General features: G+C 38.7%; 1 protein-coding gene across 6 annotated transcripts; it reads right to left on the bottom strand.

The window, feature by feature from the left end:
* Positions 1-1,829: 1,829 nt before the first annotated feature.
* Positions 1,830-13,291, bottom strand: cep78 (centrosomal protein 78). 6 transcript variants are annotated; one of them, XM_026188378.1, is made up of 17 exons: positions 13,052-13,291; positions 11,261-11,691; positions 10,808-11,076; positions 10,532-10,707; positions 10,307-10,379; positions 10,099-10,202; positions 9,492-9,666; positions 9,283-9,396; positions 8,909-8,973; positions 8,714-8,816; positions 7,303-7,417; positions 7,043-7,085; positions 6,816-6,959; positions 6,624-6,701; positions 4,451-4,632; positions 2,926-3,073; positions 1,830-2,530 (listed from the first exon to the last, which is right to left on the bottom strand). In XM_026188378.1, exons 3-17 carry the CDS (start codon positions 11,067-11,069, stop codon positions 1,934-1,936), a joined length of 2,379 nt encoding a protein of 792 aa, XP_026044163.1. In that variant the 5' UTR covers positions 11,070-11,076; positions 11,261-11,691; positions 13,052-13,291; the 3' UTR covers positions 1,830-1,933. The 6 variants fall into 6 exon arrangements, with proteins under 6 accessions (XP_026044163.1, XP_026044160.1, XP_026044162.1 ...); XM_026188375.1 differs by having other exon boundaries at positions 11,638-11,691; XM_026188377.1 differs by having other exon boundaries at positions 11,638-11,691; positions 13,069-13,291.
* Between the last annotated feature and the right edge of the window lie 1,532 nt (positions 13,292-14,823).

The raw sequence follows: 14,823 nt of genomic DNA, 5'->3' as shown, positions 1-14,823 counted from the left end.
TGCAGGGAATTGTGCTGATAAGAGGTCAACAGGCTGAAAATTCTGCAAAAAAGAGGTGAATCATCAGAATTTCTGCTGAAAAGAGATGAATCAGCAGAATTTCTGCTCAAAAGTTTTTTCTGAAAACAGCTGGATTTGCTGGAAAGTTGCAAAAAGAGAGATATCACTCAATTTCATGTCTCAGACGTCATAAACAGAAAAACAAAGTCAACATGTACACTTACTGATCACAACTACTAGCAGATATAGCTACCCCCCCCCCCCCCCAAAAAACATAAAAAGTTACAAAATTAATGTAATTAATCAACCTATTTTACATATATTTCTGTATTCCAATTAATTCTGTGTCAAAATATCTGGAAACATATAAAAATTGAAACTGAAATTGGAAGCATTACGCACAATCTGTCACCTCTCCAGAGATCCGTTCTGTTTTCGGTTGACGTTTGGTGCTTACGTGTTAGGATAATGTGTCAGAACTCTGTGTGCGGGCGTGCGGAGGTGAGGATCCAAATGCAGGACTCGAGAAGACTGAATTGCAACTGAACTACAGCTTTATTGCTGGCGATGAACAAAACATGAACTGAACAATGAATGCTGAGAACGGAAACACACAGGCACAATCTGAGAGTACGACGGGACGCTGAACACTGCAGGACAAGTACACAGGCAGGAACACGAGGGAGCGAGGAACAGGTGGGAACATCCCGGAGAAATTAGACTTAACGAGACAGAGGATGCGAAACTAGAAACACTGATATAAGATCTGAACCTTCAAAATAAAACAGGAAATCCACAGACAGAATACAGATAACTCTGACAGGGAACAGAAGGAACACAGTACAGAGGCCAGGGTGACATCAGGGGCAAACGAATACACAAGCTAAGAAATACAGACCCACAAAAGTCGCGCTTTGCTCACAGTGAGTCAGGACTCCAAAAAAAACAAAAACAAAAACTGGAGTTTAAATATTCACACAAAAAATATTTCAAAAGTACTTTAGTTGTTTTCCCAGCAGGGATTTGTTTAATTTTCTTACCCTTGTGACACTTTAAGTTGGATTTTGAAAAATAACCTATCAAAAAGATGGTTCCTGACAATGAGAATAAAAGTTATGTTAAGGTTGCATTACTCAGTAGGCAGCTGTTCTTGTGGTTCATATCAGATAGAAGATCACACTAACTCTAAGTCATTAAATATTAATAATAGTTTTCTGTATTGCACATGATGAACAAACAGTTTATGTATGAGCACATGTTGACAATGTTAAATGTCAAGTTTAGAATAAAGATAAGAACACTTTATTAGGTGTAAAATTGCAAAATAGTTTATTATAAACTAAATTTAAAGCAAAATAACAGGAACATTAAATTGTGCCATTATATATCATAGAGCCTTAAAAAAAAACCTCTAAATATAAAAAATCTGTCATTTAAAAAAATTACTTTAATGTCCAAAGCTACAAATAAGTAAGAGCACATGTGAAACAAGGAATGACACTTTGCTTTAAGCTCCCATGCAATGTCTTGAAATTGTAAACTTTCTAGTATTTGATTGATTGCTACAAGAATCAGGATTATACTCGAAGAAACAGAGTTACAGATTTGAGAATGTCGCACTGAATTAAACTGCAGATTCCCTGCACTTTATGAAAAACTTCAATAAGACTGTAAATGTAAATCTAAAATGTAAAAACAATAATATAAGGCTAATTTTTTAAATCACTTATTTATTTGGGTTTAAATGCAAAAAACATTTTGTTTCCCTAAACTGAAATGATTTGGACTGAAAATGCAAAAAAAAGAAAAAGAAAAAAAGAACAAAACATTTATAAAGGTGACAAAAAAAAAAATCTACAATTTAAACGCAGCGAATATCTAAACATAGAAGAAAAGGCACTGACACACAGGGAGAAAGTTTATGGTCGCCTAGTTAGGATTCATTATCTGACTGAACCCCCAGATTCTCCAGAGATCTGACCTGCTCTAGAGCGCCTCTCGTAGAAGGGGCTTTCCTCTCTGACCCTTCTGATCCTGACTGACCTACTGTCACCAGCCTTCCATTTCCCCTGTTCCTTGACCCTACTGATCCTACAGACTCTTTGTCGCTTAAAATGTCACTAACACTTGCAGACGAACCACCTCGAGATCCATTGCTATGAGAAGCACGGTTGTAAGTGTAGCTGTTGCTGAAGCTGTATCCATGGGAACTGTTGTTTCTGTGAGAGTTGCTGTTGCTCGTGGGGTGGCTTGGCCGAGTCTGGGAAGTTTTACCAAAGGAAATATTATCAAAGGACTTTTGGCTATAAAAACTGTGTTCAGAGCCTGAGTCGTGCTGGGTGTCAGGCTTTGAAAAATGATTTGCTTCCTCTTCTACATCCACTACACCACTTGCTGCTGGTGCAGAAGCCTGAGTGAAAGTTACATCAAGTGACCTTTCTTTATGAAGGGCTGCTCTAGTAGGGGATGGAGACTTGTGCAATCTGGTGTCAGACAATCCAACGGGGTAGGCAGATGGGGCACCTCCTACCTAAAAACCAGAAATTACATTTGATGAGACAATGTGAAAAACGATTCTATTCTAACTATTCTAATCAAAACTAAAACTGAAGTAACATTAATAATGTCTCATTAACAGATACTCCTCTCATCCTGAGCTGCAAAAGGGAATGTGAATGCATTAAACTATAATTCTTGAACCTAACAATCTGTAGTCAAAGTTAATCTACATTTCTGCTTGATGTGCTTACAAATCTAATGTCCACCATTATCACAGAGGGCAAGTCTACAGTGCTGTGAAGCAATGATTTATTTATCCACAATTTGCGTACAGATTTGTGCGCAAATTGGCTTATGCAAACTTTAAAATATTCACCCCACCTGCCAACAGAACATGCTTCCAAAGTTTGCTCTGCATATTCTTACCAAAGACAGAGCATCGATCCTGTAACGCCCTCCAGGCGGTGATGTCGCACCATGCAAAAGTGGTTCTATTGTGGAGGAAAGCTGAGGTTTTCCCAGAGGGTGGAAATCTGACTTGTCAATTCCAGCCATTGAAGCTAGCTGACCTAAGCTACAAGAAATTAAAAAAAAGACATGCAATCAATTAAAAATGAACTTCCAGAGTAGATAACCAGCTAATACCAGCCTACCTTTTTCCTACAACAAATGCAAATAAAAAAATGATTATGGTAAGATGTGACTAAGATAATAAGATATTGGGTACACTGGTGGTGTAACGGTGTGAGGGGATATTTTCTTTGAAGCCCTTTATAACTGCACCACAGCTAATCTGACTACTCTCACTGATCCCTTTATGATCCCAGTGTACTCACCTTCTGATGGCTGCTTTCAGCATGATAACGTCATATTAGTCTTTGAACATGACAATGAGTTCACTGTACTCAAAGAGCCTCCACAGTCACCAGATCTTAATCCAGCAGAGCATATGTTTGCTTAATCTATTCTATTAATAATTAAGGTAGTTCTGAAAGCAAAAATGGGTTCAACCTTGTGCAAGAAGATGCACCTAACTAAGTGGCTAGTGGGCGCATTTTAGATTTAAAAAGATTCCAGAATGATACCCTGACTGAGTGAGTAACTGACTCAAAGATGACTGCGAAATTATACCTAACCCATGGGCTTTGGTTTCCACGTATTAATCCAAGAAATGACAATGACAAACCTAGAGTTTCGTTTTGAATGAAACCCATCCTGTCAGAATTAAACTGCAGAATCAATATCAAATTGGCCAATATTAAAATTAACTTCAGATATTTCCGAAAGAAACTGAAATCTAAGATGCACACCTTTTTTAAATATCACTAGTCTAATATTTTAGAAAATACACCTGTTTGACATCTTATCCCAAGTCAAATACGAGCCATTAACTACACAACCTGTGGTTTTGCCAAACATAACAATTTAATGATACATCACTAACAGAAGTGTGTAATCTGAGTATGTGCTCTTTCTATACCACTTGAATGTACTTACTCTTGCAGACCACATTGTTACACTATAAATGATAAGAGCTACAATAATAAGCTGCTTCATCGTGCAGCTGAAATATTAAAGCTACACAAAAGTTTACTCACAGGGTGCCAGACTGTAATACTCTACAAAAATCAAGCAAACACTTTTCTGCAATGTTTTGTACGATGCACAAAGATAACTTTATAAAAAATAAAATATAATAAATAACTGTAGGTATCGTCCTAAAACACACATTAAATGTAACAAGGGGAAAAAAGACAGTTAAATATAAGCCACTTAAAATGGGGATCCATTCAAAACAAAACTAAAGGCCAACTTCTGGCTCAAGAAGTGGAAAAAAGCACACCCACACATAATGAAACTGAAAGATTTTTAAAGAACGGATTTTCAGTAAACCACGTAGGTCCTGTGACAACAGTGGCATTTTGTAATTGCTGCCATTAAAAATACCCACCCAGCATCTTTGAGCAAATCCAGGAAAGCGTGAAACTTAGTGAATGATGTCTCAATGCTCTCCAGAATTGCCTCATCTTCAAGAGCACTGGAAGCCGGTGGTGCTAATGCAGAGCCACTGGCAGCAAGTGCCTCTGACAGGGAGTGATTGGCATCTCGAAGACGAGCATTCTCCAGCTCATACTGAACAGAAATTACATAAAGAATAAAGGCACAGTCTTATTTATTCATTAAAAAAAACAACCAAAAAACACGACTGTTCAATAAAACTGACTCTTCAATAAAGGACGAGCTGTTGCATTACTTCATGAAAAATCAATAAGTACCTCCCACCTGACTCACAAAGAATCACACTATTTTCTATAAACAACTTTGAGAATCAAATAACATGGGAAATAACACAGTTTCAATAGCAAAAGTACACCAATTAAACCAACATGCTGTTTTCTGTTAATTCCCTGGAGTAAATTTAAAACAACTTTAGATTTGCAGCCACTAGAATGCATCTCTCTTGCACTTATGAGGGCTCAAAATTGCTGGTCAAGAATAACAGATAAAAAAAAAAAAGTAAAAATGTTGACCCATTTTTGTGTATTTCAAGGGTCTGTGATTTGGAACATATTGGTCAAATTAATTTTCAAAGATTTTAAGAAATCAGCTGATTGTGAGAGGGTTGATTTTCTATGGATTTTCTATGATTAAAACTTGCAATAAAAGGAAAACATTAAAAATAAATAACAGGCATAAATTTATCTGTATGTATTAGAGATGGCACGATACCACTTTTTTATGTCCGATACCGATACCGATATCATAAATTTGGATATCTGCCGATACCGATATGAATCCGATATAGTGTTTTTTTAATCAACAAAACTGTTTTTTAAAATATCTTGCTGCATTTTGCAAGTCTGCAAGTTCATACTCAAGTTTAAAACAACAACTACACTAAAGCTATTCTGTTATACCTGTATACAAAAAAAATATTTCATAGTTCAGCAATACTGATCAATCTAATAAACTTAGACCTACACCATCCTCCCTATTCTGGTATTTTAAAGAGTACTTAGCGTAAATATTAAGCAACCTAACTAATAGGGTTCCAACTCCCAGCAACAACAAACATAAATAAATAAAAAATAAGGAACCACCCCTCACGCGCCACCTCATGATGCTTAATCGACGTAATCAACCTTAATTTGATGCAGTGTGAAAAAAAATGCACAGAAATCAATTATTTTTCAAGAAATATTAAATAGATTCAACATCTTTCTTCAACAAAATTGCAGACTGCACAGATGGTACCTTCCCAAAGTAAAAAGTACTATAGCTTACTAGGATATATATTAGACTTAATAGTTACTATATACAGTAATGGACTTCTATTCATTTTACATCAAATTAAAACTTTGGGTGTCAGATAATTATTTATTAAAAGCTCGACATTTTAAATGAGAATAAGAAAGAAAAGTATGTCTTTGTGCCCCCTTTTCCCTGTTCATGCCCTATCGGCCCCCCTGGCTAAACTTTGCTAGATCCGCCCCTGCACAGTTACCAGCGTCAGCTGCGTAGAAAAAGATCCTCGAGTAGAAAGTAATATTAAATACATTCTAACAACAGCTGATCAAGCTTAAACGTGCTGCTGTTGTTCAGCCGCTGGTTTCCTCTTTCTGGTGCAAAGTGGGCCAAAAACAAACAAGAGACACGGACTCGCGACAGAAAAGCCGATCAGCTGATCATTTAAGCAGTTTCACGATTGAAGTAGCAGCAAGAGAGAGAGAGAGGCAGTCGCTTGTTAAGCTTAACGTGGGAATGCTTTACAAACATTCAGAGATGGACTTACACACTTGCTTTACTTCTCTCGGGGATAACTTTGTCGGAGATGAAATGCCGGGTTGCTAGCGAAGCTCCAAATGCTATCCAGACCATCGACAGGTCCGGCATGCCACAGCTGCTCTATCACGTGATGCATACTGCTCCGACTGCTAACGTTCTGAGGTGAGTTACGGTGTGTTGCAAGTTTTGTGAGGTGCTTTCATGATATTTAATGGATCGGATTACATTTTTTATTTTTCTCCGATATCCGATCCAGTAATTTAGGTCAGTATCGGACCGATACCGATACGTAATATCGGATCGGTCCATCTCTAGTATGTATTACAGATTTTATTTACCTCCATGAGCCTGGACTCAGCCTTCAGTCTGGCCCTCCGCTCTTCTCCGAGCCTCATACGGCACTCGTTTAGCTCCATCTACAGGGCATGGATCAGAAGAGCAGTGTGTGAGGTGGTTTTGTTTAATGAACTCTTCACATACCACATCTTTGACTTTAGAAGCAGCAAAAACACATTACAAAAATGACTAACCTGTATTTGTTCAAACCTCCGCGAAATGAATCTGTCCTGACGATTAAGAGAAGATGGTCTCGGTTCCACTTCCACCACTTCCTCTTCATCATCCTCCTCTGCCTCTGAATCAGACTCCATGGTAACTTTCACTGTGGCTGCACCCTAATAAGATATTAACATTAATGCTGCTGTTTAGGGCTCTTTATTCATTACGCTGCATTACACACAGACACAAGACAGCTTACCTGAAAGCTATGGTCTGTTACAGTAATTCCAGGAGGCAAACCTCTGCAGAAGCAAAAACATAGTATTAGTCTCTACATGACTATAATAAACAGTGAATGCTTTTTAAACATATAGTTACATTCCCTACAGGTTTCCATATGCAGAAAAAATAAACTTCCAGACCCCCAAAACACACACACAATCCAAACTATCTTCCAAACTTATTAATGGAACATAGTTTTTGTTGTTTGCTTGTTGTTTCTTCTGAACATATCTTCACCTTTGGCGTCCAGCTCGTGCAGCAGCACGCCAAGGCACATGGGGGGTGCGTGATGGCTTAGGTTTCAGAGCAGCAGCTGAACTCCGTCCACCAGGAGATGGTCCTTTATGAGTGGCTGCAAAGAGAAGACATGTCCATGAATTCTGAGAAATCTTCACCTCTAAGAAGGGCGCAGCGTTGATGATGCAAAGTCCTCATAGTATTATGAACTGTACTTTATCACCATTTATTAAAAGTGCCTTGAGGTGTCTGTTGTGATTCGGCACTATATAAATGAATAATAATCAATCCATCCATCGTCTTTTGCCATCCAATTCAGGGACGTGGGGGGTCTGGAGTCTATCCTAGGAGTCTCAGGGCGAGAGGCAAGGTACACCCTGGACAGGCCGCCAGTCTGCCACAGGGCTAACACACAGAGACAGACAACCATTCACACTCGCATCCACACATATGGGCAATTAACCATCATCAATTAACCTAACCTCGCTAACTGCATGTCTTTGGACTGCAGGAGGAAGCCGTAGGAACCCACACAAACATGGGGAGAACATGCAAACACCACACAGAAAGACCCTGGCCTGAGAGAGGACTTGAACTCAGGGCCTTGCTGTGAGGCAACAGTGCTAATCACTGCATCACTAGGCATTAATGTGCATTAATAATATTTAATTAAACTGAACAATGATAAATGACAAACTGATAAATCTTTGCTCACAGAAAATTGTTAGGTCCCTCCCAATAATAACACAAGATATGCGCAAAATAGTGGAAGTGATTATAATGGCCAGCAGAACATGTGTGTGGGCTTTCCATGAATTAATCAATGCAAAAATGATAAGAACTACATGCTTTGTGAAACTAGCAGATATTACTTGCTTCTAACAAGCAGGGTATAAACATCACACGCAAATAGATGAAAGACTAATTAATCTAGGTGAGTATCTACTGAAATCATCCTATAAATAAGGGCAAAGTCAACTAAACCATAATCAAACACATCACAAATTCAAGATTATTTTTGCACCTATCAGCAGGAGAAACAAAATAAAATCACAATGAATTCAGTTCTTACCATGTCTCCAGATGACTTAAAATTTTAATTTGAGAAGTTGAAAAGACACAGAGAATAAGCAATACTATCTCAAACAGACTGAAAGAAATCCTCCAGTGAATTTACACTGCACACATACATGCACAAAAACCCCCAACATAAAACAGAGAAATGTGCCTATGCTCATAAAAATAAATGAATAAATATCTGTTTTTAATAGGCTGATTTTAGGTGTACAACCAGAAATACTGAATTTACTGTGTTTTGTCTGACTAGGGAGACAATAACATGGAGTTACATGCAGTCTGTCTGTGTTTATCTGGAACATGGAACAAGAAAAATGTATGTATACATAAATACCTATTCTAAATGCAGCTTTCCCTCTGACTGTACTGGGTAATGCTCTCCTCCTTGGACCAGAAGCTCTCTGTGGTTCTGACGCTGCAGGCTTGATCCAGCAATACTGCAGGACAACATAAGGAAGACACATGCATACAAATACACCACCTAGAGCAATGGTTCCACCCCCCCGGAATATTTCTCCCAAAAACTTACCTCTGGTGACTGTCCATGACCATTCATTAGTACTTTCTCTATTATAGTTTTAATTAGGAGTTTATCTGAAAGGAAAACTCAAAATCAGTGAAGATTAAGTACCAGAAACATTTCTAGAAATTTATGTTTCGTTGGTTTAGAGATGAACTACTACATGACTGATGTAATTACAGTATTACTCAAATGATCTTTCTACAATTGGAAAGTGCCACGCACACACAGAATTTGGTTTGCATTAATATGTCAAATGGAAACGTAAAAACAAACCAGCTCAAGCAGTGGAACGAACAATATTTTATCAGATTGGGAAAAGTGCTATTAAGTCTGGAAAAAAACAAGAAAATGCTATTGCCTTGACTTAGGTAGCAACTTACCAACTAACGGGTTACCACGGATATCCAGCACACACAAAGAAGAATTCGTTTTCAAGGCTTCTAGCAAACGACGAGCGCCTTCGTTGGAAAGACCACATCTTTGCAGGTCCACAGCTGTTTTACAAGCCAAAAATCAGAAACAGAAATCCTATCAAAAATTTGTACAATAAGGAAAACAACAAACACCACAAACTCACAAATCTACTAACCTTTAACCCAGAGGTCTTCAGCAAGTTCACTCGCAAGAGCCGCAGCACCCCGGTCCCCAATTAAAGTGTTACAGTTAAGTGTGACACGGCGAAGACCTCCCATACCCTCAAACTGCGGCTGTCGATACCTCAGAGACTCCGCCCACGCCGTACCATGTCTTTGCATACCCTGATGCTTTAAGATAAATAAAAGGATTCTTACAAAAGTTGTGATGAAAAATTTTAAGACTCTTCCACTTCTATTACTGAACGAAAAGGCCCACATTGTCTTATTCTATCTTTTATTACATAATGTTCTGACTAACTGATAACTTCTCTCTCTAAATCTTCTAGGTTTAAGCTGCATATACACTGGAAGCGATTCAAGGCCACGTTTTGACTAGAGACCATAGAAAGTGAACAAGTAAAATCGCTTCCAGTGTGTATACAGCTTTACAATCCCTCTGTCAAAAAACATGCTGCTGTAATCTGCACTGTGCACCTCAATTTTTTCCCTAACAAACTTTTTTAACAATTATTATCTGGATAGTTTACAATTATTAAATAATCATCTCTCAATAAAAAATAAAATAGACTGCCAGATGACACTGAAAATCAAATACTATACCTTGATAATATTGGCCATGTGCTCTGCCCCCCTCCAGGTAAGACTGCATCCACTAAAATCCACTGCCCTGATGTTAGCAGAATACTTAACGCTTTGGCAAATGACTAAAACATATAGAAACATAGAGAACACACAGTTACACAGGTAACATACAATACAAACTCCTTTCCTGAACAAAATTAGGAGACAGTAATATAATTGCACATACCCTCTAAGCCCTCATCACTGATTGGACAGTTAATCAGAGATAGGTTTTCCAAGGAAGTGCTTTTTGCCAAACCCTAGATTAGGATCATTTCAACAAAGAACTTGTTTTAATAAATGTCCATTCTAAGAGTGAACAAAAAAGCAAAAACCACAGAAAAAGTTCTGAATAACATTTTTAAAAATTAAACAGTTACAATGCTTTGCTTTTAAAATGCTCTGCTTTCACCTTTGTTAGGGTGATGAGGTCCCTTTCTCTCAGTGGAAGTCCATTGAGCTGCAGCGTCTTGAGGTTGGGAGAGACAGTGAGGCACTCTCTGAGGGCCTTGCACAGCTTTAATGTCATATCCTTGGAGCGAATAGCTGGAATCTTCCTCCTGAAGCTAGATTTAAGATATCTTCTATCTGAAACCAATGGTGACATTGTTGTTTTAAGTAAAATCTGAAAATCAACAAGTTTCTAACATAGACAATTAAAATCGTATAAACTGTTTCAATAATGTACCTGCCTCTCCAGAAGCCAAACTAGCTTGGTATGTGCTACTTATTGCTATGTGGTGCAGGTGTTTATTAATGGATATAGAGCTGAGAACGGGTGGCCAGTCTGTTAGCTTCAGCTTGTCTCCATTAAAGTCCAGCATCCCTTTGTTGAGGTTCATTTTAACTGCAGGAAGGGGGACAGATTCCTGCCTGGCACAGGCAAACTCATAGTAAGCCATAAAGTCCTGAGCACCCTGCCGCCGAATCTGAGCACTGTCCGGGGCCATCTTTGATCTAGGAATAAAAATATTCAAAGTAAGACAAAGAGAACTATTTAAATTGGTAGGAGTACTTCAAGATCACAGTAATGGAAAAACAGCACACATCACGGCAACTTTACTTTCACACCATATCGTATTTTTCATACGATTGCTTCAATTTAAGTAGAAAATTCTCCTATTTCTGTGTATATGATTACATCTTTGTCTTCTTCCTGAAGCTGGTCCTTTCAAGGGTCGACACAGAGGATCACGTGCCTCCATCTCACCCCATCTCTAGCATCCCGTTCTGTCACACCAACCCTCTGCATGTCCTCCTTTACTACACCAAGAACCTCCTCTGAAGTCTTCCTCTTTCCCTCCTGCCTGGCAGCTTCATATTCAACATCTTTTATCCAATATTGTCCAAACTACTCTTTAATTTCACCTCCAAAACACTTAACCTGAGCCGTCTTTCTGATATACTTTTCTGATCTTGTCTATCCTGTCCACCACCTTAGAAACCTTTGCTTTCACTGCTGTTATCCTTCTGTCACAAATCAACACCTGACACTCGTCTCCAACCACTCCACCCTACCTGCACTCGCTTCTTCACCTCTCTCGTGCACTGTCCTTTGCCCTCGATTGTTGACTGCAGGTATTTAAATATATATATAATTAGACATCTGCTGAAAAAGTTCTCATTCTTAAACAAGTGCTTGTTCAAAGGGGTTCTCTGATTCTTTCAATTTTCTTTATATTATTGCTATAAAAATGACACTGAATTGAAATTGAACTGAATTAATTTACAAAACTTGATCAACTTTATTCACGTATTGCTATATCATAACATTTACAGACACAGCAACAAGTATGTGGGGTGGCCATATGCGAGCCACTAAAAATATTGAGGTGGCACACCAGAAACAGAATTTACAGTTGGGTATGAAAGTACATTATATTATTTTATTTTGATTAAATCCAGTTGTGTAATGCATGAAGTCACAATTAAAAACAGCAGCTCTAGACCCTGATGCTGACATTCACTGCTAGCATAGACAGTCTTTGGTTGCTAGGAGCCGAGCTGAGCTAACGCCACTGGTTTAACCTTAGCTCTAGGTTACTTGAAAATATGACAAAATAATTAATCTAAAAGAATGATATTCCTACTTAATTTCCTGCTAATAAAGTTTATATCATGTCTATGAAGGTATTAAAGTTTATATCACTGAAAATAGGTAAATATGAAAACCAAATGAGATTTTGAAATCTATATTAATCAGTTTTAACTGATCGACTGATCAATTAATTGAGTGGAAGTCCCAGGATGGCTTCACTGATTCTCAGCAGAGCTGACTAGAAGCAGCTTAAGATTCACTCTCCAAGACTGGAGTTCACTTTAACAGCAAACTTGTTCATGAAATACAAATACATATTAGATCATTAGATTTCCATGTTGGCCCTGAGATGCACAGTGATCTGTCCAGGGACTGGCACCAGCTTTTCTGCACCCTTATTACATTATTCCCAACATAGGGCAGTCAGGGGGAGCCACTGGGGGTGCCAGCAAATTTTGGGGCTTAGCCAGTGCCTCCTCTGGGCCCGCAGAACAAATAAGCTATCAAAATATTTCGATAGCTTTGTTATGTAACTGGCCAGTTATCACTATTAAGCCAAGCCATAACCAGCCCTTCATCTGAAGACCATACACAGATCACAAGTTTTCGTTAACATTTCAATGTTAACCTTACAATAAAGCTAATCGTTGACTTTCACTGATTTTGAATCTTCACCAATTATCTATGCACAGTGTAACCGCTTTCTCTCATTAAGTGCAGAGCGCTAAGGTTAAACCAGTGGCGTTAGCTCAGCTCGGCTCCTAGCAACCAAAGACTGTCTATGCTAACAGTCAATGTCAGCATCAGGGTCTAGAGCTGCTGTTTTTAATTGTGACTTCATGCATTACACAACTGGATTTAATCAAAATAAAATAATATAATGTACTTTCATACCCAACTAAAGACTATACCGTCGCGGGACTGATGTATGACTTTTCCTCGACGTTGCTTGACAACTTCAGCGGTCTGTTATTGTTGACAACATAAACGACCGCTCAAAAGTGGCGCTGTAGTGCCAGCAAACCCACGCCCACTTCTTCTTCAGTGTACCATTTGCAGCTCTAGCCAGAGATCTGCTGCCATCTATCAAAGCGGAGCGGTAAAACATATCACAGGGAGTCACAGCCAATGACTGTACGGTCATAACCTATTTAGAGAAGCTTGAGTACATAATAAACTATCCAGTTGTAAAACAGATGACACAGAAGTTAAAACAGAAGTTAATCTGCATTCCCCACTGGGCCTAAATTTTAGGAAATAAATGTGTACAATAACCGTTTTGGCTAAGCAAATTTGTGCAAAAATGGATTTGGATTTAAATGCACTGATATAGATATCCCTATTCTGGTGAATCAACCACTCCTAGTTGAATGAATGTGATGTTAAAAGTTTCTTTCTGCCATTTAGAAATCAGAAATCAGAAAGGGTTTTATTGCCAAATGTTGAGCAGGTTTACAACATTAGGAAATTGCTGCGGTACTTAGTGCAGCACTGCGGTACTTAGTGCGTTATAGTTAAACTGTGGATGCTCCAATTCTACTTAAAGGAACACACAGCCACTCTCCATATCCTGTTTGGGAGGAACAGCCACAACCTTCAATTACGTCATTCTAAGAAGTGAATTCAGTGAAACAGTCTTCTATGTAATCATTTCCCATTTTGTTGACTGCTTTAGCACTACCTTTATGCGATTTTGAAGCAGATACAATATTCACATCATTTATGACTTGAAAAAGATAATAATACTAGAAATTAATGTTGTATTTTTACGTTTTGTATAATGTATTTAAACAATTCCAATACAGTAAAAATTAGGGCATTTGACAGCTCTAAAATGCACTAAACTATTTTTTAAAGACTCTCTCATATTCACATTACACAGTCAACTTTCTTGAAAGTTGTCCAGGATGAGACAATGAACTTTCTTTCTTGGGGCCATCAGTCAGGTGGCACGTCTCACATGTAAGAAAGCATTGTCTTTGTTTGGCAGACTGCAGGGAAAGGCTGCATTGAGCAGTTGTGTTTGTTGAATGTAAGATAAACAGATTTGTGAAATATTTTCATATCTAATCTTGGTTAATGTCTAAACGACCGCTCAAAAGTGGCGCTAACCGTAGACAGAGTGTACTAACCGTAGACAGAGTGTCAGAGTGGGTAAGAACACCTCTTCCACCCTTGTGGTCAACACCGGTGCCCCTCAGGGGTGTGTTCTGAGCCCTCTGCTATACACTCTCTTCACCCATGACTGTATTTCCTCCTGCGCGTCCAATCTCATTGTTAAGTTTGCAGATGACACTACAGTGCTCGGACTTATATCCAACAATGATGAGACAAACTATAGGACAGAGGTGCAACAACTAGAGTCATGGTGCCACGACAATAACTTGGTCTTAAACACCAAAAAGACCAAGGAGATCATTGTAGATTTCCGGAAGAGGGGTCATAACAACCATCTGCCTCTCTTCATTGGCAGTGAGGCGGTGGAGAGGGTGAGCAGTTTTAAATTCTTGGGGGTAACTGTGACCGAGGACCTGTCCTGGGGCAACCATATCACCTCAGTTGTACGGAAGGCCCAACAGCGCCTCTACTACCTGAGGAGACTGCGGAGCGCACGAATTCCCAGATCTCTGATGTTGAACTTCTACAACTGTTTTGGATTTTTACAC

This window comes from Astatotilapia calliptera, chromosome 12 (genome assembly GCF_900246225.1).
Source record: "Astatotilapia calliptera chromosome 12, fAstCal1.2, whole genome shotgun sequence".
In the NCBI taxonomy this organism is placed as follows: Eukaryota; Metazoa; Chordata; class Actinopteri; order Cichliformes; family Cichlidae; genus Astatotilapia; species Astatotilapia calliptera.
The sequence above is the reverse complement of the archived record's forward strand: the minus strand, read 5'-3'. Positions and strand labels throughout refer to the sequence as shown.

What these genes read in the sequence shown, in the direction of transcription:
- cep78 (XM_026188378.1), bottom strand. Translation starts at nt 11,069, where the DNA reads ATGGCCCCGGACAGTGCTCAGATTCGGCGGCAGGGTGCTCAGGACTTT. An exon ending in CAGTGATGAGGGCTTAGAGG is followed by an intron (nt 10,203 to 10,306) that starts GTATGTGCAATT and finishes TATATGTTTTAG; the next exon opens with TCATTTGCCAAAGCGTTAAG. An exon ending in GAAAGCTGCATTTAGAATAG is followed by an intron (nt 7,418 to 8,713) that starts GTATTTATGTAT and finishes TTCTCTTTGCAG; the next exon opens with CCACTCATAAAGGACCATCT.